Below are 25,928 nucleotides of genomic sequence, written 5' to 3'. Positions count from 1 at the left end.
CGAAAAACCACCTAGTGTCACTTAACATAAGGTTCACAATTATCTCACGGAAGCATGCCAAAGCGATCCCGTGGCGCTCCTCGTTAAGACGGAAAGGGTACCGCTGGTTTTTTAGTGGGTATTCCGATGTTCGGGGCGCACTCGGCGCTTTGGACACCGGCGAGCCCCACATACCCGGGGAGGGACCGTTCCCGTGGGGGAAACGCGTAACGCGATTTTCTAGCGATAAAAATTTTTTTGAAAAAAAAAGGTTCACAATTATACTTTATTGGCATTATAGAATACCTTTAAGCTGGAAAGTCCTGTCTGGAAAGTTTTGACTTAGAAATAATTGCTAAAGCCAAAAATATATGCCCATAATAAAAATTCATAAAAAATATAATTCAGTTTTAGTGTTCAGTCAGATGGATAAAATAATGTGTAACGTATATTTTTTATTTTAGCAAACCAGTCATCGGCTTCAACAGCGCGCCGCACAAGTCGGTCGGTCGTCTTTGCTTGCCAACTTGGTGTTCAAATGACGTCAAGGGTGCGCTACAAGCGTTAAAAGAGGTAATACATCCTACTAATACATTATCTATATAATAATAATAATAATAAAGCCTTTATTTGCCATAACACTACATGATAATATATATATGTATATTTTTTTATTTCTTTGCGGTATGGGCCCCTCCGCGGGTAAAGGCCTCCTCTAACTTTTTCCAACTTTCCCTGTGAACTGCTACCTTCCGCCATTCGCTCCCTGCTATTTCCGCGAGGTCATCAGCCTATCTTCTTAGTTTGCCTACTCTTCTTTTCCCTAGTGGGCCTTTCCACTCTGTAGTTTTAGCTGTCAACTACCGTCTTTATATCGTGGTACGTGACCAGCCCATTGCCATTTTAATTTTAGAGCTTGCGTAAGGGCATCGGTTATTTTGGTTTTTTGTCTAATGACTTCACTTCTAATTTTGTGTATTTTTCTTATATTCAGTATACTTCTCTCCATGGCTCTTTGTGTTGTTTCGATTTTTTGTTTCGCTCTTTTAGTAAATAGCCAAGTTTGGCAACTGTACAGAAGGCAGGGCAGTAAGCAGGCATCTATTACAGTTTTTTTTTATGTTTATCGTGTAGTCTTCTTTTAATATTTCCTTAAGTGACCAGAATTTCTTCCATGTTATATTTGATCTTCTTGTGACTTCGTCTTCATTGTTGGTTTTGTTAAATGAGACTTGTTTGCTTAAGTAGATGTAGCTGTCGACATATTCTATTGTGTTTGAGTTTACGTTAATAGGGGTTTTATTGCTGTTTGTCATAATTTTGGTTTTAGTAGCGTTCATTTAGGCCTACTTTCGAGCTTTCTTGATACATACATTCCTGAGCATAGCATTTCTTGTAGTTCATTTGGTGTCTCTGATAGTATGACTATATCATCAGCGAATCTTAGATGGTTTAGATAACAATTGTTTATTTTTAAAACTTTTGTTTTCCAGTCTAGTTTTTGGAATATGTTTTCTAAAACAGCGATAAACAGCTTAGGTTACAAGGGGTCTCCTTGCCTGACTCCTTTTTCTATTTTTATATCCTCACCTCTTGATTCTAATTTGACATTGCTTATATATATATATATATATATATATATATATATATATATATATATATATATTATAATGTTATACATATATTTTTATATTATATATACTTTGAATTAATATTTAGAGTATTCAATGTTTCCCATATAGAACTGTGACTGATGCTGTCAAACGCTTTGCTGTAGTCTATAAAAGCTAGATATAGAGACTTGTTAAATTCAGTTAAATTCACCATACTTTTCAATAACTTGTTCTTCTGACTGTATATGGTCTAGTGTGCTGAATCCGGAACGGAAACCGGCTTGTTCTATAGGCTGTGCAGTATCAAAGTCTTGTGTAATGCGTTTTTGAAGTGTTGATGAAAATACTTTATATATGTTTGCTAGTAAGCTGATTGGTCTATAATTATTGTAATCCAGTAAATTGCCCTTTTTATGTAACAATATAATCTCCGATGTGCACCATTGAATTGGCACTGTTTCAGTTTCTAGTGTAAGGTTGAATAATTTTGTAATTTTTACTAGGCCATTATCTATATATATATATATATATATAATATAAGCGAAATACAACCACGAGATCTCCTAAACTATCCGCCCGATTGACTTGAAATTTGTCACAGTTTCTTCTTCCCCGGCGTAGACGCTCACTAAGAACGGATTTTACGCAAATCCTATACAAAATACATTTTATCTACCGTGCGAAGCCGGGACGATTAGCTAGTACAAACATAAAGCCGAGGCATTTATTTATAAATAGTTACAAATATCAAACTATGACTGTTTAAACTGAAGCAGTAAATATTATTTATATAAAGTAACAGCCCTACCACCAGTAAAGTATACTGGTGGTAGGGCTTTGTGCAAGCTCGTCTGGGTAGGTACCACCCACTCATCAGATATTCTACCGCAAAACAGCAATACTTGATATTGTTGTGTTCCGGTTTGAAGGGTGAGTGAGCCAGTGTAATTACAGGCACAAGGGACATAAAATCTTAGTTCCCAAAGTTGGTGGCGCATTGGCTATAAGCGATGGTTGACATTTCTTACAATGCCAATGTCTAAGGGCGTTTGGTGACCACTTACCATCAGGTGGCCCATATGCTCGTCCACCTTCCTATTCTATATAAAAAAAACAGCCTGGATATGTCTCACTGAAAGGCAAGTGTCTCTCCTCTTGACGAAAAAGCTTGGAGTTTATTCCACTACGCTGTTCCATTGCGTTGAAACAAATGTGGCTGAAATTCATGCAGGTTTCGTCAATATATGTTTTCCTAAAGCGCCGAAAACGTGGTTATATATAAACACAAGTTGAACTATAATTAACGAATATATTATTTGGTCCCGATGATTATATTCTCAACTAGATGAGGAGTAAAGTAATGGAGAGTGTTACGTAAGCTACTGTTAGTGATTTGTGGACAAAAGGCCTGGCAGTATACATATCGTACCCGGTAGCATGCGAAACCGATCCCGTGGCGCTCCTCGTTAAGACGGAAAGGGTCTCGCTGGTTTTTAAGTGGGTATTCCGATGTTCGGGGCGCACTCGGCGTCTTGGACACCGGCGAACCCCACATACGCTACTGTTCCCGTAGGGGAAACGTGTAACGCGTATTTCCAGCGTTAAAGAAAAAAGTACACATGTCGTAGCTATCACGGACATATTTTGTTTTTCTTGTTAATTTTTTGTTAGCGATTGCTATGGTAGCGATTATTGAGGGGGGGCAATATTAGACAGTTTAATTATCGATGTGATTTATAAATCATTTTTATCGCATAATCAACTAATTTGAATTGTTTACGTGTCTTGATAAAATGTCCTTAAATTCGTAATTTTGTAATTGATTGCTTGTTTTAATCGATATTTAATTTCTGTACTATAAATATCCGCAAAGACTGTTTCAGACTTGCATTACGTTGTTAATTGACATTTCGTACTTATGACATATTATGTAATAAATATAATATCCTGGGACATTATTCACATACGGCCATTTGATCCCAAATTAAGCAGAGCTTAGTACTATGGAAAGACAGACAACTGATATACTAGATATACTACTTTTCTTTTTGTAAATACTTACTTATATAGATAATTACACCAAGGCTCAGGGCAAACAGACATGTTCATGCACATAAATGTCTGTCCTGGATGGGAATCGAATCCGCAACCTTCAGCGTGAAAGGCCAACTTCCAACTACGCCAACCGGCTCGTCAATGTATAATGTATTTGATAAACTACAAAACTATATTACTTTAGGGCAGGTTCACATGGATGAGGCGTTCCAGGATAAGGACAACGATCACATCTGAGCCGAAACTTCTGGATACCATAACACCCGTCGACTTGCACACTTTGCACTATTGCAGGTACGAAATATTTTAGCATTTATCATATTGGTTGTGTAGATAATAAATGAGTTTTATACAATCTGTTATTTTAAATATTACTATAATAATTGCTGATTTTTTTAAATTTCGGTAGCTGTCATATGTAATGTGACCCAGGTTTGTGCATTCAGTTTTAGTTTTTATTATCAAGTTCGAAAGGTCGAGTGTAATAATACTTGGCATAGAAGTCGATTAAGTCATGAAAAAGTTTTAAGAAAATTTTAATTTCACGTATAATGTTATGGCAAAATGAGTAAGTTCAATATAGCTGAGTCGAAAAACAGTACTACTTTACAGCTGGTTGAATATGGTTAAAATTCGTTCTAGATATCCTCCAGTATCAAATCCACACGATAGTCCAGATACTTCAAAAAGTTCGAACTTCAGTACGGAGGAGTCAAATTCGACGCTAGCGACTAAAGTTCTGCCGTTTCTAGCTTTAAATGAGGTAAGTACTTTCTCATGAACGCTTTAATAATATAAAAACAATATTCACTTCATATAATTCAAACTTAACAAACTACAGCGCGATTTAACTGACTACTAACGCCATCTATTATCACGTATCAAAAATACTATTAACATATAATAAAACTTTTTACTTATAAATTATAATAAGCACCTTGAAAGTAAGGACTTACTAATTGGACACTGCATAGACGTGCAGAATAAGAAATGTTAACCATCCCGCATCACTAATGCGCCACCATATTGGGATCTTAGATGCACCTTGTGTCTATAGTTACTATGACTCACACAACCGTCCAACCGAAACACCACAGCACTACGTGTTGCTGTTTGGTGGTAGAATATGTAATGAATGAGTGGTACCCATACGGACTTGTACAAAGCCTTACCACCAAGTAAACGTTTTGAAAGTTATCATGTATATATATCAACAAAATACAAAATCTGAGAAGTGTTTGTATATATTTTCTAGGTGTTTATAGGTGAGAGTGTGACGTCCCGAGTTTCTCTGCTCCGGCTGCAAATCGACAACGGTCAGTGGACGCACACGAAGAGCTCCGGCCTGTGCGTCACCACCGGCACGGGCAGCACGTCCTGGCATTATAGGTACACACGTTTTTACCGCTAATCCTAACTTATATTATAAATGGGAGAGTACGTCTATTTGTTTGTTATGCTTTCACGTCTGAACTACACAAGCGATCATCAGGAACTTTAAACACACCTAACAACACCCCCCCTCCCCCCTCACACGCGGGCTAAGCCGCGGTCGGAAAGTAGTAATATTACATACTAAAGCCTTCTCCGAAACGCGTTGCAACTTCTAATATAAGTTTTATGTATATAGCTATTTAGTAGTTTTTTTTAGTTAGCTATTAAAAAATATATCTTTTTAGTAATTACAGTAACAGCCTGTTAATGTCCCACTGCTGGGCTAAGCCCTCCTCTTCCTTTTTGAGGAGAAGGTTTGGAACTTATTCCACCACGCTGTTCCAATACGGGTTGATGGAATATCCATGTGGCAGAATTTCGGTGCAATTAGACACATGCAGGTTTCCTCGCGATGTTTTCCTTCACCGTCAAGCAATAATAATAATAATAATAAAACAAGGTTAACCATCTATACCACCTTCTACCCCTTTAGGGAGATACCAAATTTACAGTCACTTACATTACATCTGACACAAAAACTTACACCTTCCTTTGCGGTCGCTACCCGGAGGGCGCCGGGGCACATCTGGAGCCGATGCTGGATGTGACAGCATGCGATCCATCGGCGATGAGAAGTTGGCGAACAGGTGGGCTTCCATCGTAAAGTCTACTACAGCCGATGTCAGTTCCTCAGGAACACCTTATCGAACCCCACCTTCCACTACGAGTAATACATCGCATACGAGTGTTGCACAAGAGACGCTTAATGTCGAACAACTTGTGCCCACCGTTAGCGTGAAGCGCAAAAAATGGACGCAAGACATGAATGAGTTCATACTGCGCACTTATTTCTATCTTACCACCATGGAAACAGATATTGCAGCCTATTTATCACCATTACGTACAAAATTTCGCGAAAAATATCCTCATATGCAAGTAACCCACGTGTTGGTAATCAACGACGTGCAATTATGCGTAACAAATTGTTGCCTCAGGATACTATTGAAAATATATATGAAGAAGTAAGATCCGATTTACAGACACTTAACGAAGAATTGCAATCTACTCAAAATTATCATTCCACTCAAAACAACACACCCTTAACACAAACACCAGTACAAACTCGTATGGAGTAAGGAACATAATGAAGCTATTATTAATATATACAATCGAGTCACATTAATGGAAACTAATTTAACAACATATAGGAAGCAATTGCATACGAATTTTATCGAGATATTTCCAGATCTTTTGCACTTATCCGAACAAAGAATAGCAAATCAACGAAGGGCTATTATTAATAATAAATATTTTATTAATAAATATATTAATAATGAGCGTCTTGAACAGATAAAACAAAATGTAGCTAAAGATTTACAATTAACAATTAGTACAATAGATTCAACGGTCAATACTAATTTAACAGAAAATAATTCCGAGTTAAGTAATACCAATTTAAATAATAATCACACTACAATCCATCATGCGGATACGCTGTCACCTTTACAACAGCCACAAATAATAAATGACGATATAGAGAAAATATTTAAACAAACATTAGAGTATTATACTAACACAAATCCTACTAATCGGTCCTTTATACCAAAACAAAAGTCATCAAGGAAATTAGCGGTAATAGTAAATTATTTTAATCGAAAAATTTTACCCGAGTACATAAATAAAAAAACAGAATTTAAATCACTGCAAACAATTATCTACTGTGCTGCATGGACGGCAGCAAAAGTTAATGGAGCTAAAATTCAAATTCCACATGTAGAACGCGTCTGCCAGCATCAGGAAAGAAAGCTAAAGTGGCAAATAAGACTCGAAAGAAACGTAAAAGACTTAAGGAGTAAAATTGGAAGACTAACGCAATACATGGACGGTATTAGAAATAGAAAATTAACAAAACATGACAAAGCCATCCTTGAACAATATAAAATTCATTCCACACACGAAAACATTAATACTACTCTATTGCAATTTTTAGACATACTTAAACAAAAACTCACAGTAACCAGTAGTCGTCTAGCCAGATATAACAAATGCACTCTTCGTAAAACACAAAAACTAAATTTAAAAATAATGAAAAACAATTTTACCGTGACCTAAAGAATATCAGTACTAATCAGGCGTCTACAAACTCAACTAATTCAGAAAATTCTGTCGATCCTACCTACTATAACCTACCTACCTACTGGAGGCCTTGGACCGGTTGCAGCGACGTGCAGTACGCATTATTGGCGACGTAAAGGTCACAAACACCCTTGAACCTTTACAATTGCGTCGCGAGATAGCAGCACTGAGCTCTTTCTATCGACTGTATCACGGCGAGTGCTCTGAGGAATTATTCTCTCTAATTCCTGCTTCCCCCTTCCTTCTTAAGTCCACGCGAGCTGGTTCTCGATGTCACCGCCTAACTGTGACATCAATTCCATCGCGCACAAAGAAATTTGGCAACTCCTTTCTTTGTCGCACTACCAAAAAATGGAATTCCTTACCAGCTCGCGTGTTCCCCTCCTCTTACAACCCGGGTTCCTTCAAACGAGGTGTGAAGAGGCATCTTGCGGGCCGGCAAGGCGGTGACGGCTAGTACAGAACATTCTTCCCGACTATACTGGCCGTCGTCGCGTTTGGACTCTACTACCACTTACCATCTGGTGGAGTAGTGTCATTTGCCATCCCGGACATATATAAAAAAAAAAGATCCGGAAGTATTACGGAGTTACTGGGCAAATATTTGGGAAAACCCAGTAAGACATAATAATAATAATGAATGTATTAATAGCGAACAAAGTAGATATAAGGAGACACAGCAAATGGTATTTGAATTCATTTTATTAGAGACTTTTAACGAAGTTATTAGAAAATTGCATAACTGGAAAACGCCAGGTTCTGATAATATTCATAATTTACATTCGTCCATCCATAGTTATACAATGTCATTAATAGTTTTATTAAAAACTCAGAATCAATGCATAATTATATAACAGCCGGAACAACATATATGATACCAAAAGATAGATCCGATTATACCAATCCATCAAAATATAGACCTATAACCTGCTTACAGACAATATATAAAATCATATCTTCATGTTTGAGCCATGAAATATATAATCATATTGAAAAAAATAAAATTATTACAGAACAACAAAAAGGTTGCCGAAAATTTAGCCAAGGTTGTAAAGAACAATTGACAATTGATTCAGTAGTATTGAAACAAGTTCAAGAAAAAAGATATACATACCATGTAAATAGATTACAAAAAAGCGTTTGATTCAGTACCACATTCCTGGCTAGTAGAAGTACTAAATATTTAAAAAATACATCCACAAATAATATCTTTTTTACAAAATACGATGCTCAATTGGATTACTAGACTCAGAATTAATAAACAACAACGAAAGGGTTAATCGAAACCAAACCTATAAAAATTCAACGAGGCATATTCCAAGGTGACGCTCTAAGCCCTCTTTGGTTCTGCCTTGCTCTCAACCCACTATCTAATTCATTAAATACAATGCATGAAGGATACCAGTTACATATACCTACAGACAGACAAAATATTACACTAAATCACTTATTTTATATGGATGACATAAAACTTTACACTTCTACTCAAAAAGATTTAGAAATTATAACAAAAACTATTGAACGATTTTCACAGGACATTTGTTTGGAATTTAGTGTAAATAAGTGTAAAATCAGTTCAGTAAAAGCAGGTCAATTTGAGAGATACACTTATTTAATAGAAAATGGCACATAAATCGATCCATTAGATGAAAATGAATACAAACACTTAGCTTACAAATACTTAGGCTATGATCAATCAAAGCAAATTTTACAAAAGGAAACAAAAATAAAAGTAACGCAAGAATTTAGGCATAAAATAAACTCTGTATTAAATCTAATTTAAATTCAAGAAATTTTATAAAAGCCATCAACACCTACGCCATAGCCACATTGACATATTCGTTTGGTATCATTAATTGGACAAAATCTGATTTAAAGAAACTGCAACGTACAATAAACACTACAATGACAAAGTATAGAAAACACCATCCCCGCTCGTGTATTCAACGCACAACACTTCCTAGAAAGGACGGAGGAAGAGGCCTTATTGATATTGTGAATCTTCATAATAAGCAAATAGCCACATTACGAGAATTTTTCTACCACAAAGCTACATCATCAACTTTACATAAAGCTATAGTAGAAAACGATAACAAATTCACACCATTAAACTTAAAAGACACTAGAATACAGAGAAATGAAACTTTAACTGACAAACAAACAAAAATAAACGATTGGGCCCGAAAGTCACTACATGGAAGACTATCAGGATTTGAGCCAACCCAACGTCGACAAACTTGCGTCCAACGAATGGCTCAGTCGTGGTGTGCTCTTCCCTGAGACAGAAGGCTTTATTATAGCAATACAAGATCAGGTTATTGAGACACGCAACTATCAAAAATATATAATAGAAAATTCCACCTTACCGACGGACATGTGTAGGCGATGCAATAGCTCTTCTGAAACCATATGAAAGCTGCTAAAATCGTTGATTTGTTTTTTTGAAATCCATTTTGATCTTATTTTATTATGTTATTTCTATGTAAAAAATCCGTTAATCTATTGTGAATGACTTTTTCGAAAATTTTTGAAAACACTGGAATTAATGTAATTGGCCTATAATTATTTATATCATTGCGATCACCTTTTTATATATTGGATTTATGATAAATATTTTTAATTTATCTGGAAAAATTCCTTTTGAAAAAGAGGGATTCTTTAAATGCGATAGAATAGGTGCTATAATATATTTGCATTTTTCAGGACGCTCGTACATATATTGTCATAGCCTACAGGTTTAGAGTTTTTTTGTTTACCTATTATATTCACTACTTCCACATTTGATGTTGGATACAAGTATATGCTAGAACCAACTTTCTTTTAAAGTCTTTTATTGCAAAATAATACTTTGGTTTATTATTTGCTAAATTTCTTTTTTTTTTGTGATATCTATAAAGTGCTCATTAAATATTTTTGCGATTTCCAATGCATCATCAATTTTCTTGTTATTAAAGATAATGTCGGTAAATTCATTACAAATATTTTTACAATCTTTTTTTATTTTTTATTATGTCCCATGTCGCTTTACTTTTGTTATTTGCAGTTTGTATATATTTATTATTAACTTTTGTTTTTGAACAATTGATGCATGATTTTAGTATTTTAGAATATCTATCATATGTCTTTTTTAGATCTGCTGATTTTTGTTTATAGGATAAGAATCTTAACTTTCTTTTATTACAAGAATTTCTAATACCCTTTGTTATCCACTTTAATTTTGCAACGTTAGAATTAATTTTAATTTTTTGTAAGGGAAAACACAGAAAGTAAAACATGCTAAATATCTCATCGAAATTGTTAAAAGCTAAGTTCACATTATCATCTGCTTCAAAAACCTCCGATCAAGCCATACTTTGTAATGAATTTTCAAATTTTAGAATATTTTCTTTACAATAATGGCATCTAAATATGTACCAAGAATTATTTATTTGAATTGTATTGTTTAAAGATATTTGTATTATTTGGCATGTATCATGATCTGAAAGATAAGACTGTTTCAAGATTCTGTTCCAGCTTTGGTAATATTCGTTGCAATATTATCTATACAAGATTTTTGTCGTATTGGCTCATTTATGCTTAATCTAAGATTATATTATAATAGAATGTTTTAAAATTCTTCTGTGATTTTATTATTTTTTAATATATCCATGATAAAATCACCTGCTAAAATTATAGATTTTTTATTTTGTTTGGTAAGCCTACTTAAAAATGAGTTAAGTTTATTAAATAATATATTTATGTTTGAGTTAGGTGTTCTCTATAAGCAAATAATTTGGTAGACTCCCTAGATTTTGACAGACTCCCCCACGCTTTTCCAGTTTTATACAATAACGTGATGCGATATTATGGTTACGTAGACTAATATTGTGTTCCTCACCTTCTTTTATAATCGTTTCAGTAAAACAAAGTGCATTGACATGAAAATTGCTATCGTATAATTCATTTAAATATAATTCAATCAAATCTAGTTTATTTAATAGCCCGGCTATGTTTTGATGTACTACAGGAAATATATTATTAGTTGTTGTCTGTTTCGATACGAAAAAAAATCTTTATTGTTATTATTATTATTCAAAAAAGTCGTATCATTCGTAATAATTTTTTCAATCTTAAATAAGTAATATGGGATAGTTCCCTTTTTGACGCCATTGATTTTACTAGTAACAGTACTATCCTTATACAAATTATGTATTGTGTTTATAATTTTATCATTTTGTAAGCCATTAAAATGTGCTTTAAGTGGCCAATTTTTTAGTCTAAATACTTATCTTTTTAGTAATGTAATCTAAGATATGAATTATAATCACAAATTAAGCACATGAAAATTCAGTGGCGCTTGCCCGGGTTTGAACCCACGATCATCGGTTAAGATTCACGAGTTCTAACCACTAGGCCATTTTGCCTTAATGAGTATTATAGATAGATTATATCATATTTATGTTAATTTTACATAAAGTAGGGAACCTGCCTGCCAGTATATTTATCTATTAGTCAAATATTTACATCCCCGTTTTCATACTAACACTTTATTATATTACTATTTAACTTTAAACACGGAATCCTAAACAAACAGTTTTAAAAAAGTGACATTCGAAATTTAAAACATTCGAAAATTAAATATAAACATTTGTTCGTATTGTGTCGTTACAATGTTATCAGCATTTTAACACATTTCTTTGACGTATATTGTCTTATATCTTTTTTGCTTATGAACCGATTTTAAAAATTACATGCAAAAATATATATTCCTTAATTTTCAGCCTCCTTTTCTTGTTTTTTTGTAATCAATATGTTTTCACCATACAATCTCTCATTGGTTAAAAATATATATCGCGTTAAAAGCTTCTACTGGTGGTAGAGCTTTGTGCAAGCTCGTCTGGGTAGGTACCACCTACTCATCAGATATTCTACCGCAAAACAGCAGTACCTGGTATTGTTGTGTTCCGGTTTGAAGGGTGAGTGAGCCAGTGTAATTACAGGCACAAGGGACATAACATCCCAAGTTTGGTGACGCATTGGTGAAGTAAGAGATGGTTAACATTTCTTACAATGCCAATGTCTAGGGGCGTTGATGACCACTTATCATCAGGTGGCCCATATACTCGTCCACCTTCCTATTCTATAAAAAAAGGGGGGCCGCGTCGCTACTTAAACATTAAATTATTGTAATTTTTTGACATTAAACGTCTTATCAATAAAGTAACCTATGGAAAAAAATACAAGAATTTTAGAATTAGAATCAAATTTTCGCGTCATCATAATTATTTTGAAACCAAATTGTCAAATTTACTTCGATGTGTCTCAGAATCTCTTAATAATCACAAGCCATTTGCTGCACCGTCTGTCATGTGGGTACCTGATGTACAGGATCAATTATTTTAGGTACCGGTCTCCGCATACATGATACTATACATAGCTGATAAAACTTACTTTTGTAATCTACCGAGTAAAATAAATAAATTCATTCAATCATTCATTCATTCAGATTATAATCTGCCATGTTCTTCCGTCAACAATTTTCATATTGTTTTCGGTATTTAATGCGGTCTTCATACTATTCTACAATTATAAATGTTTAAAAATAAAATGGTTATTGATCAATATATTAGTTTAATTTGTTTTCCAGTATAAATTGTCTCAGAACTCATTCGGTCCTGGAGCTGATGAAGATTCTCGGCGAGGAGTTCAACGTAAAGATGGACAGCTCCTTGGAGAAGGCGAGAGAAGTGACCGAGAGATATAACCAGAAACTGATGTTCCCAGCAGGTATGTCATAAATAGTTTAAAGTTGTATCCAGATTTTTTTATTTCAAATAAGTTAGAAAATAGGCAAACGGGTCACCTGGTAGTAAGTGGTCGGCATCGCCCAATTTAAGAAACCTTTTCATTACAATACCTTTGCTTTGAACTAAGATTTCATGTCTCTTGTGCGTGTAGCTGACTGACTCACACTTATAAATGGAACACAATACCGTAGTAAGTATTGCTACTTTCAGTTCAAAGCTCTACCACTGAGTTTCTGGATATTTAAATTGCCATCAAAATTACCAAAAAAACCGACCCGTTGGTAGTTTGATATCACGTGGTATCGCTATGCAAACGATTTGTTTTTTGCTTGAAAGTTTGCAGTAGTAGTAGTGTACTAGTAGGGCTTTGTGCAAGCTCGTCTGGGAAGGTACCATCCACTCATCAGATATTCTACCGCAAAATAGCAGTACTTGGTATTGTTGTGTTCCGGTTTGAGGGGTGAGAGAGCTCTAGCGTAATTACAGGTACAAGGGACACAACATCTTAGTTCCCAAAGTTAGTGACGCATTGGCGATGTAAGTGATGGTTAACATTTATTACAGTGCCAATGTCTATGGGCGTTGGTGACCACTTACCATCAGGTGGCCCATTTGCTCGTCCTCCTACCTATACTATAAAAAAAAATTGTGATTAAACAATTAAAAAAAATTAAATTTATACTTGATTTAACATCCATACTATAAACGCGAATGTAACTTTGTCTGACGGTATATTTGTTACTCCTTCACGGCTAAATCACTAAGCCGATTTTGATAACATGTAGTATGAAGAAAGCTTGAACTCTAAGGACTACCTTTTTGCACCTTCCACCCACATAACACGCGGGCGAAAACTTGTTACTTAAATAATAATAAATAACATGCGAATTTTGAAATATGATTATATATATGGAGATTATGTTCATGATGTAATTCGTTTAATATGTTTCGATCACAGAGTAAATAAATATATGAGATTGCTATAATGAGACTCGAATGAAAATTGCACATTGAAAGTAATTATTGATATTGAATAAAAAAGCAATATTTGAAATACTGCTTTTTTATTTTGCGTTGGGCATACACATTTGGCATATTTTCATCCGACACATGATTTTCTCAGATTTTTTGCTATTACTGCCGGCCACATAGAATTCAGTGGCGCTTGCACGCTAATTTTACGTGTTCTATCCGCTGGGCCATCTCGCCTCTGTATAAGATGTGGTGCCCAGCAAGCGTCACAAATGGGGTGTTGGTTCCAGACTCGGAGCACCTGGCGTACTCGGTGCGCGAGTACATCACGTTCGAGGAGTGGCCCGCGCCGCGCGGCCTTCGCGTGCGCGACCGAGCCGCTGCCGTGCGCGTGCGCTCGCACTGCAGCGACGCGGGTGAGCGCGCACTACTGACACACGTACACATACACACCGCGCCGCCGCCGTGCGCGTGCGCTCGCACTGCAGCGACGCGGGTGAGCGCGCACTACCGACACACGTACATATACACACCGCGCCGCCGCCGTGCGCGTGCGCTCGCACTGCATCGACGCGGGTGAGCGCGCACTACCGACACACGTACACATACACACCGCGCCGCCGCCGTGCGCGTGCGCTCGCACTGCAGCGACGCGGGTGAGCGCGCACTACCGACACACGTACATATACACACCGCGCCGCCGCCGTGCGCGTGCGCTCGCACTGCAGCGACGCGGGTGAGCGCGCACTACCGACACACGTACACATACACACCGCGCCGCCGCCGTGCGCGTGCGCTCGCACTGCAGCGACGCGGGTGAGCGCGCACTACCGACACACGTACATATACACACCGCGCCGCCGCCGTGCGCGTGCGCTCGCACTGCAGCGACGCGGGTGAGCGCGCACTACTGACACACGTACACATACACACCGCGCCGCCGCCGTGCGCGTGCGCTCGCACTGCAGCGACGCGGGTGAGCGCGCACTACCGACACACGTACATATACACACCGCGCCGCCGCCGTGCGCGTGCGCTCGCACTGCAGCGACGCGGGTGAGCGCGCACTACCGACACACGTACACATACACACCGCGCCGCCGCCGTGCGCGTGCGCTCGCACTGCAGCGACGCGGGTGAGCGCGCACTACCGACACACGTACACATACACACCGCGCCGCCGCCGTGCGCGTGCGCTCGCACTGCAGCGACGCGGGTGAGCGCGCACTACCGACACACGTACATATACACACCGCGCCGCCGCCGTGCGCGTGCGCTCGCACTGCAGCGACGCGGGTGAGCGCGCACTACCGACACACGTACACATACACACCGCGCCGCCGCCGTGCGCGTGCGCTCGCACTGCAGCGACGCGGGTGAGCGCGCACTACCGACACACGTACACATACACACCGCGCCGCCGCCGTGCGCGTGCGCTCGCACTGCATCGACGCGGGTGAGCGCGCACTACCGACACACGTACACATACACACCGCGCCGCCGCCGTGCGCGTGCGCTCGCACTGCAGCGACGCGGGTGAGCGCGCACTACCGACACACGTACATATACACACCGCGCCGCCGCCGTGCGCGTGCGCTCGCACTGCAGCGACGCGGGTGAGCGCGCACTACCGACACACGTACATATACACACCGCGCCGCCGCCGTGCGCGTGCGCTCGCACTGCAGCGACGCGGGTGAGCGCGCACTACCGACACACGTACACATACACACCGCGCCGCCGCCGTGCGCGTGCGCTCGCACTGCAGCGACGCGGGTGAGCGCGCACTACCGACACACGTACACATACACACCGCGCCGCCGCCGTGCGCGTGCGCTCGCACTGCATCGACGCGGGTGAGCGCGCACTACCGACACATACACCGAACACTACACCTAAAGATTATTTAACCGTACACCTTATACACCTATTAGATATAATTTAAATCGTAGCTGTTCTAATTAAAGTTATATACAAATTAACACTTGACCTTGAATATTTCATTTGTATTAACTTGACACGAGATGATTTTTAATATTAAAATTTTAATTTCCAATTTAAACTACATAATATGATAAATGTTGCCATAAAAGCGTGTTTTCTTAAAATTGATTATCGAATCTGTTTCTTGAAAATAACCTACACTATACACTACACCTGTCTAGCTTTGCATATAAATAAAAACGATTTAAAATGAACATTTTTCTTCCAGGCTTGGTAGTTGATGGCAGTGTATCATTTCCTTTCAATGACGGAACAGAAGCGTTGCTCGAAATCCACCCGGAGGATTCCCTCATGACAGTGCACATGGATGACACACTGCCGTATTAATGCAACATATATGTATTCGTATTTTCCCAAACTATCCAATGGGTAATCGTTAATTGCCGCTATAAAAATATCTTTAATGGTAACCCAGAATGATGATTTCCATCTCAATGCCGTGTCCTTTTATCATATGATGCACAAATATATATCTTTTATTGCATTTATGTTTTGGGTCACCAGTCATAAAACAGCTTAGCTAATACGATTCGTTTGTCTAGCCGTGAGTTTGAGTCTTTTAGTCTGCGTGATGCATAGATAGACGATAGTTAAGAAAACTGTGTTTTTGGTGTGTATTGAGTTGTTTGTGTCTATATATATTTGTGGTCCTACGCCTATGTTCTTTCCGATGGAGAGTGCACTTGTGTTTACGCGCACACTCGACAATTATAATATTCTGCTCAGTTTCCTATTCTCTCTTGAGAATGGTCGCCCTGAACGCAGTCAGTCAGGAGAAGGTCGTCAGTGACATAGTTAAAAAGTAGATCTAAAACTAAGGTTGTAGGTTCAATTACAGATAGTGGGCATTTACAATACGACTGAATCAATATCTACGTACACTTGCTTTCATATATATTTATAATATAATAAATTGAGTTGATTGAGTCCAACCCGCAATGGAGCAGCGTGGTAGAATAAGCTCCAAACCATCTCATCAAAAGGGAGAGGAGGCCTTAGTCCAGCAGTGGGACATTAACAGGCTGTTACTGTACTGAGTTGATAAACCTCATTATGCTATGATTGATGAAATACGATACGATTCGCAATGGGATGAGAGATGGGTGCTAACATAGTAAATTTAAGTGCTGTCTGTAAGACGTAAATTAAAAAAAAAACGATACCTTTTTTAACTCGATGTATTTTCGCTCGATATAAGAATTTCATAATCCACTTTAGCTGCATGTAGTCGTTTAAAATATACGTCAAAACAAGCCTTAGCAATTTCGCGTAATTTCTTAAAATCGATTTAGTTTTGACTATATTTATATGCAAAAAGATTATTAAATGCGATGTCTTCATTTAAGGTAAAAAGGTTCGTTAATGTTCAATAGTAATTCGAAAATATGTTTATATGAATTTATAATGGAAATAATTACGAACTTTGAATATGAAATTTCATTTTTGTGTAATGTTGAATTGGTTGATTGATCGATTTCAATGACAGGAGTAAAGATAAAGAAGTTTGACCTTAAACTGACGTCATCGTTGGTCGATATTTAAATGATCTGTGGTGTTCACTATGGATTCGTGCAAAAATTTAAATTTATATGGGATAATATTGCATTATAATTAATAATGATGTAATAATAAAGAACTGTTTGTACATAAGTGAGTACATAATACAGCAGAGCTATTAGTAAATCTTATGGAATGTAAATCTATGCTTTGTTTGTCTTTGGTACTGTCATTGGATTATAGTATAGTATAAGACTGAATTTATATAAGAACAACTTGCCTTATGTAGACAATTGTGCATCCTATGTGATAATTATATATAAGTGTACATTTTTCCAAGTGATTGTTTTGATTTCGTTGTCTCGTCGCATTAACGTACTGGGGCAAAATGTCACAACTTGAAAATTGTATGTTTTCAAATATATCTTTTTTTATATTTCTCGGTTGCCATTGTTTAGGTGAACTTTTGTGTATTCTCTTTTTTACACATAACACATGAAAAACGTTCACCAACGCGGATTTATTTTAAAAGGGTATCTTTGAGAATTATAAATTCTTATTAAATCTATGAAAGGATATATCGATACAGAGTCAAAAGATTGGATATAAAACATTATGAGTGAAGTGAATGCGACAAAATAACGAAATCTTACTTATGTTACAGTGAGTTCGGAATATATTTATATAATATATAATATTGTTCTAGTTTGTTAAACATATAATTTGGTATATACTTAATATATTTACATAATTTATTGTTTCAAGAGATAAATTATTGTTAAGTATAATCATTAGGATTGTGATAACCCAAAAAAATAAATAAATTATATTTATTTTTACACGTTGTATCATAATTGGTTAAAATATTTAAAATAAAAATTGTGTATCTGTATTTATTTATTTTTTAATTTATTAAATGTAATTAAATTTTGAAATATCTTCGTATATTTATCTATCTATGTATTAAGTTTCGAGAACATCCCTGAAAGTCCGCTTACTATATTTAAAAAACGATTCGTTTTATTGCCGTCTTAATTTATCCGATAGTAATTCGTAGCCTTCTCATATATATAGGCAATGGTTGCTTATAAATCAAGCTTAGACATTTCTACAATCCGTAGGCAAAATTGTTTCTTGAATATAGTAACCGTTCATAAGATAATTACGTTTTATATGAATTATATTTTACATTTGTGTATATTTGATGTCAGAAAAGATTCGGTTCTTACTACTATTACTGTATATATCATTACTTAAAACTAAACTACGTACTTATCACAATATAATTAATGAAATCAATTTATGTATTCTTATCAAGGAGTTATTAAAGACATTTTATTATTGCTATATTTTTTTTTATTTTTTTATGTACTGTACAATACCCCGTGTAACTCTGATCTCTGCGGCGAGTTTCGAGTTTTTTAAAAGTAGCAGCTTATAAATGTCCCATGCTGGGCATAGCCCTTTCTTGAGGAGTAGGTTTGGAGCTTATTCCCCCACGCTGCTCCAATCCTGATCGGTGGATACGTGTGGCAAAATTTCATCCATCATCTACAGGTCTCCTCACGACGTTATTCTTATTGCCAAGAACAAGATGAATTATAATATCCTCCGGACTGATTTAGGCTACGGCGGCCAATCTCAAGAGAGAATAGCCAACTGCCCAGAACATATTATAGTGCGCAAACACAGATGCACTCTATTCCCTAACTATCATAACCCGATTGGACGGCAATTCGATACGACCGGAAAGAGTTCAGGTGCAGGAATAACGGGTTTGCGTGCTTTCCGATGTACAGGCATGTACACACTTCCAAATTCCATACTCGGGCCTACTGAGAATTTTCGACAGAAAAACTCTATAACTTTTTTCTTGGAACGACCTGGGATTTGAACCCAGGGCCTCAGTCGTAACTGTAAAATGACAGACGTGCGGAGTGTTGTTCATTCAGATGTTGTTGATTTAGACAAACTCAATTTAAAGAATAGGAGTGCATATGTGCGTAGAAGATTATTCTCTCTATGAGAATCCATTCTTATAAATAAACCCCGCCTCCAAAGTCTCGTTCAGAAACAACTAGCAAATTTTCGAAGTTTCTGCACGAGTTTTCGTTTCTAAGGATGCTTTTATGTCCATAAATATATTTTTCTTTTCTGTATATCTAGCTAATAGACTAAAGGGGCAACGAGGAAATTAAGCACATAAAACACTGTTGTGTTTATATAGAGCTGAGATGAGATAGTCCTATAGTGAAAAATCATCCTTAACTTATATCCACAGAATTGCTTCACAATTATTGGCTGCAAATTAGATTCGTTTGTAATATACCTCTATTCCATAAGAATGCTTAGGGGATGAAGGTTGTATCTAAAATAAAAAAGCATAATTTTCAAGTCAGTATATTTGTTAAAAAAAATCATACACATACAATTTAAGCCTACGTATTACGCTTCGATATGGTTCCAGAACTCCATTGTAACTAAAAAAAACACACTAGGTAAATTAGTCATAACTAAACAACAATGGAGTAGGTATGAAACACGTATCAAAATTCGTTGTTACAACATTATAGGAAGCAAAAAGCATTTAAAAAGCTAATAGTATAAAAATAGCACCTATAATTGGACGGAATATTGGCTACTAAGAAGGTTTATTAATTAAATATGGCATCGATTCAGATTATATTACAAAAAATATAATGAATACAGATTAGTTTTTTTAAACGCTGAAATTATCCAAGATGGTATTCACTAAACTATACTGATAACCAAATAAAGAAATAATAATAATGCGTAAAATTAACGCCATCTAGTGGTATATATAATAAATATTTTTGTATTTAACTGTCAAAAAACATGCATATCACAGACTATATAAAAATTTATGTAGTCATTTTATTGTTTATAAAAAGAGGGACCTCTAACCATGGACAGATTTCCCGCCACCGAAAACATAAAAATAAGGTCCCGTGCAAACTATCAAGAAAAAAATTGAGAATGTCATTTGTTATTGTTAGTGATTGTAGTGTTTTACATAGATTTATTTCAATAGCTTACACGGGTTCAAAATAAAATTAAACTAAAATCACATAAAATATTGATATTGAAGAATTTATACATTCTTATAAATGAAGCTTCATTATTTTTAAATTTATTACGTAATGCAAGGCAACCATTTAACGTAACTTACAAGTAAAATTGTTTAAAGGACGGATACATTAATGCACGAATTATCACAAACGATGTATTAAGTATATAATATCCCCGTTGTTTTAAGACTTAAGATTAATTTAATTGGTAATACTTAAATAAAATTGACTGAATCGTTGTGGTTTCTGAACACAACATTCTATTTTTAAATAATACACGGACCTAAATTACAAATAGAAATCGACATATCGATTAAGACGTCGAATTAATTGTTATCCCATTAAGGTGTTATGACTGAACCTTAAAAAGTATTAAGACGTTAAGATAATAGTATTTAAAAAAAATTACGCGACTCAAACATGTATCGAAGACAAACAGATATCCAAACATACTAACAAAATGTTTTCTAAATTGTCATTTTTATTCGTTGTAATATTTTAAAACCAATTTATTATATCCTAAATTACTACGACATAGTCACATTTACCCTATAATTTGTCTCTTTCTGGTTACAAATTCAATATATAATGCAACCTTGTACGTAGGGTAAAGCGGCTTATTAAAGGCAGTATTAGCTTGTGTGTGAATATCCGGTGTTAGTATAAGGTCCACTGTAGAGGGAGCTTCCGGTTCTAGAATATGTTTTAGGGTTTCGTCTTCTTGCGAGTATAAACGCAATGGCCGCGATCACGCATATCATCAAAATGACTCCAGCAACGCATATACCAATGGCGAAGTTGCGTTGAGATATGCAGATTTCATCTTCTTTCTGTAATATAAAAATAAATAAAAATTGGTTTTGATTTCTGTCACTTCGTTTGATGATGATGATAGAGCCTGAGGATAAAATTTATTATTTTCCCCAAGTTTCTCCATTTAATTTACCTAAAATAAAAATTGTGATTAAAGATATTTGTTTAGTTGTTCAGACCTTTGTCTATTTTATTGTTATATTAAACATTAATTTGTTTTTCGGAACAAAATCAACGAAAACGGTTATTTTTTATCTCTAACTGGGTTCACATACTTTAATGAAAAATAAAAAAACGTTTTACTTTTTGGATCATTCAAACATGACCTACCTTTTCGCTAGTAACCTCATCGTTATCGGGCGAGTCAGCTTCATTGACGTATAACCCTGAGAACACTTCCACTGTAGCTGGTGATCCTTCGTCAGATTGGCGACGTACACGGTTCTTCTTATGGGAACATGGCTCCTGGAATTTTGTTAAAACCAATTAATATTACTAGTCTTATTAATATTTAGTAAAATATTTTTTGGGTCGATGACTATAATTGGTATGTTTAACGTGTGTTATATCCTAATAAAATAAAATATTAAAAAATAAATATTTTAAAATTGGACCTAGAATTGAGACAGGCAAACGGATTATCTAACAAAAATGATTAAAATAAACACCACTAACGTGTTACAAAATAATAACTCAAATAAAATAATTTAAACAACAAAAAATCAATAAAATATTTTCTAGTATTGGAAGCATTAAAAGTTACCAGGGCGAAAAACCTTAATTTTTAATACCATTACATGTCAAGTAATTCTCTTCATAGAAAATATTAAGTCCAAAACCTATCGATAACTAAGAAAGTGGTTAAACTAAACCGATTTTGATGAATTTTAATATGGAACAAGCTTGAACCTAAGAAAGTACAAACATTTTTTATACTTAACACCTGTCCCCTTCACTAACACGCTAGTGAACTCGCGGGTGAATATTAGTATAGTGTAAGTGAACGACGGTTTTGGGAATGTCCACTCATTTGTCTCACTTTATGACACTATATAACTTAATCTTCATATCATATACCTACCACCACACAATTATTTCATATTGCGGTATCAAAGGTAGCGGAAAGCTTACACCTAGAATAGTGAACCACGATTTGTAGATTATATCTCCAAGTCGCAATGTTAAAGAGTTGTAATGTAACTTACGCAATCAGTCGGGTGATTTAGATCACAGAGCTTAACTTCGCACGTGTAGTAGACACTGGCAGTGTAGGGGAATTTGTGAGCGGGGAAGGATACACGAGCCTCTTGCTTCTCGCGAGAATATTGGAACAATCCCATAATTTCTCCATCCAGTGGACACCTGGAATAAATATATTATTCGTCGATGATTATATATATTTTTTTATTAATTTTATGAAGGCAAACGTGCAAATAGTCCATTTGATTCGTGTTACATCTAATAATAATTTCCTATATGTTATGCAAGTCGTGATTCTTTTGCTCGATTTTTCTTTATACTGATCTAATTCAATAATAACAAATTGCTATTTCAGGACTATCTATATCAAATGTTAATCAAACCCAATAGTTTTACTAAAATGCTGAATAAATGTGAGTAAAGAAAATTATTTGATTGAAAACAACATAGAAATGGTTCCTCTGATGAATTGAAATATGTATAAAGTTGATTGAGTCATGGTACCAATCTCAACGCTCTGGTGCATGGCTGGGTTCGATGTACATTTATGTGCCATTAGCGATGCACTTGTCTTTCTGTAGTCGTGATGGATTGTCGTTCCAACAGACTAATGGAGTAGGGAATAGAGTGTACCAGTGTTGTGTTATGTATAATATCTCCTGCTTTTAAAATCTTCGATTCAATGATGATTTTTCAATCAATTATTGTATCATCATACAGTAATTACTTAACAAAACTAAAACCAAGTTCAACTTCGAAATATCCATAAGGATCAATATGTGTTTTCTAAAGACATCTTACCCATCATCCGCTATAAGACTCTGTTCAGCCCACCCCAAACCATCTCTTACGGAACACTCGGAGACAAGAAGACCATATTGGCGTTGCTTCTCCAACGAAACGACCAGGGTCAGAATGTCACCAATTTTAACATTTGACGCCACCTATAAATGGGTTAAAGAAACTTTATTCTCATCAAGAAACACATTCACTAATATGAGAACATAATATTATTACAACAATTGCCAAGCAGCGCGGCAAAGCATTATGTATACATGATATTATTAAATGATAGAAAAATACAATTTCGAAGAGGGTATCTGTGAAAACTTTGCATTATTTTCGATAGACTGGTCTTATCGCAAATACACGAATTAAGTACAGCTAGGAAGTGGTATGAGTGAGTGAGAATTTATTATTATTTATTTTATTTTATATTTAATAAATGTAATATATGTATTAATAATGGACACATAATGTAGCACACAGACTTATTTCATAACTAATTTAATTTCCGTTTTACAGTAATTATATTGGGCCCGATTTTTCGGAAAGGAAAGGAAGAGAAAGAAACAGAGGTATATTGGACAAAATGCGATATCCAATGTTGTCCCTATATTTCTTTCTCTTTGTGCTTCTTATATATTCTATATATATATAACAACAAATATCAAAAAATATAATAATAAATAGTTTACCTAAGATCATTTTGACGAATTGAGAATTTTTAGGTGTCTTTTCTATAAAATGAATGATGTTTAGTGTTGACAGATCAAATAATATTAAAACTACTCTCATTATTATTTTATTGCTAACAAAATAGTTATAAGGGAACAGTAACAGTCTGTTAATGTCCCACACTGGGTTAAGGCCTCCTTCTTTTGAGGAGAAGGTTTGGAGCTTATTCCACAACGCTGCACCAATGCGGGTTGGTAGAATACACATGTGCCATAATTTCAATGAAATTAGACACATGCAAGTTTCCTCACGATGTTTTCCTTCACCGTCAAGCACGAGATGATGAATGATCATCGGTTAAGATTCACGCGTTCTAACCACTAGACCATCGCGACTCTTAGTTATAAGGAAAAGTAAGGATTAATCATGGCGTTATTTAAAAAACACGTATTTGGTAATAACAAGTAAGAACACACTGTATAATATGATATGATAACCGTACTGTACCTGCTTTTGCTTTATTTATTCATTTGCCTCTTTTATTAATTAAATTAAATTAAAGGAACATAACAAATTAATCATTACCTCTTTATCTTCCGGGTCTCCTTTGTATATCTTCATTGTGACTGATGGTAACAATCCTGAGTCTTCATCGTATTCGTCGCTATTAAAAAAATAATATAGAAAATATACTTTTTTTATTTTTTTAGCGTACTGTCGATCTGAGGTAGCCTGACTTTTGTATGATAGTTATATAATTTAATAATGAAATAGAAGAGTGAGCATCAATTAGTTTACAATAAACAACAAAATGTTTTGGTTGTCCTGCCATATGTGTTCAATGATGCCAGCGATGTGCTATATTTTTACTGGTGGTAGAGCTTTGTGCAAGCTCGTCTGAGTAGGTACCGCCCACTCATCAGATATTCTACCGCAAAACAGCAGCACTTGATATTGTTGTGTTCCGGTTTGAAGGGTGAGTGAGCCAGTGTAATTACAGGCACAAGGGACATAACATTTAGTTCCCAAGGTTGGTGGCGCATTGGTGATGTAAGCTATGGTTAAAATTTCTTACAATGCCAATGTCTATGGGCGTTGGTGACCATTTACCATTTGGTGGACCATATGCTCCTCAGCGTTCTTAATCTATAAAAAAATATATTTACATATGCTTCACTGTGATATCTAATTAATTTTCTCTTTAAAGATAATGAGGCTTTTGTTCAGATATGGGATAAATACGAGCAATTATTGTCATACTTATTTAAGTCCTCATTGCAAATATTTTTTAATTAATTAAGTTCTTTATCTATTGTATATTAGTTTGAAGAAAGTGGCTGAGTTTCACTTTGCTATAACTTGTGCGCAATTTATCTGATTCAAAAATAATTATCAGAAAGAAGTTTTATTATTATAATTTTCATAATAACAATTTTTAACATAGATGTTGCTGGAAAGGAGATATTCTCGAAAAACTGGTATGTACCATTTCTCCAAGACTGCAGCCCCAGCGGCGATCGCTCAAGGTCACAATCTAGACTTATTAATAAAGTGTGAAAACTATACTAACTTACTAAACTTGAGCTTTCTTTGACCTTAAGTAAGTCTGAGCCTATAGAATGACTGGATTAATAGTTTGATTAAATCTAAAACCAAAAACTTACTTATTATAGTTATCCCTGGTGTTAGTCAAACGGTCAGCATGTGGTCGATGTAGGTGGTAAAGGGTGAGGTCACGGCGACGGTAGCGGCAGCGAACGTGGTACCCTCGTCCTTGTCCGGTAACAAGCCGAAGGTGTGGCTGTACGATGATGTTATTGTAGTATTCTACAGTACCATCGTCCTGGAATCAACAAAGTTAATGGTTTAGTTATTTATTTGTTTGTGTGTCA

The 25,928-nt window shown here is 35.9% G+C and overlaps 2 protein-coding genes across 2 annotated transcripts in view; one reads left to right on the top strand and one right to left on the bottom strand.

Annotated features, from left to right (window-relative positions):
* The window catches only part of LOC126779096 (NAD kinase 2, mitochondrial), a 34,662-nt gene extending 15,839 nt beyond the window's left edge, over positions 1-18,823 (top strand). The window contains exons 5-11 of the mRNA XM_050502933.1: positions 444-552; positions 3,832-3,941; positions 4,290-4,410; positions 4,903-5,036; positions 12,844-12,983; positions 14,266-14,391; positions 16,188-18,823. Of these exons, the coding sequence (XP_050358890.1) occupies positions 444-552; positions 3,832-3,941; positions 4,290-4,410; positions 4,903-5,036; positions 12,844-12,983; positions 14,266-14,391; positions 16,188-16,306 (859 nt within the window). The 3' untranslated portion in view covers positions 16,307-18,823. The remainder of the gene's footprint in view (positions 1-443; positions 553-3,831; positions 3,942-4,289; positions 4,411-4,902; positions 5,037-12,843; positions 12,984-14,265; positions 14,392-16,187) is intronic.
* Positions 18,824-19,860: 1,037 nt separating this feature from the next.
* Positions 19,861-25,928, bottom strand: part of LOC126779098 (uncharacterized) — a 55,599-nt gene continuing 49,531 nt past the window's right edge. The window contains exons 5-10 of the mRNA XM_050502936.1: positions 25,701-25,879; positions 24,622-24,700; positions 23,380-23,522; positions 22,584-22,740; positions 21,709-21,843; positions 19,861-21,395 (exon numbers count right to left, since the gene is read on the bottom strand). Of these exons, the coding sequence (XP_050358893.1) occupies positions 21,198-21,395; positions 21,709-21,843; positions 22,584-22,740; positions 23,380-23,522; positions 24,622-24,700; positions 25,701-25,879 (891 nt within the window). The 3' untranslated portion in view covers positions 19,861-21,197. The remainder of the gene's footprint in view (positions 21,396-21,708; positions 21,844-22,583; positions 22,741-23,379; positions 23,523-24,621; positions 24,701-25,700; positions 25,880-25,928) is intronic.

The sequence above is a fragment of the Nymphalis io genome, chromosome 28 (genome assembly GCF_905147045.1).
Source record: "Nymphalis io chromosome 28, ilAglIoxx1.1, whole genome shotgun sequence".
Taxonomy (NCBI): Eukaryota; Metazoa; Arthropoda; class Insecta; order Lepidoptera; family Nymphalidae; genus Nymphalis; species Nymphalis io.
Note: the sequence above shows the minus strand (reverse complement) of the source record. Positions and strands in the feature narration are given on the sequence as shown.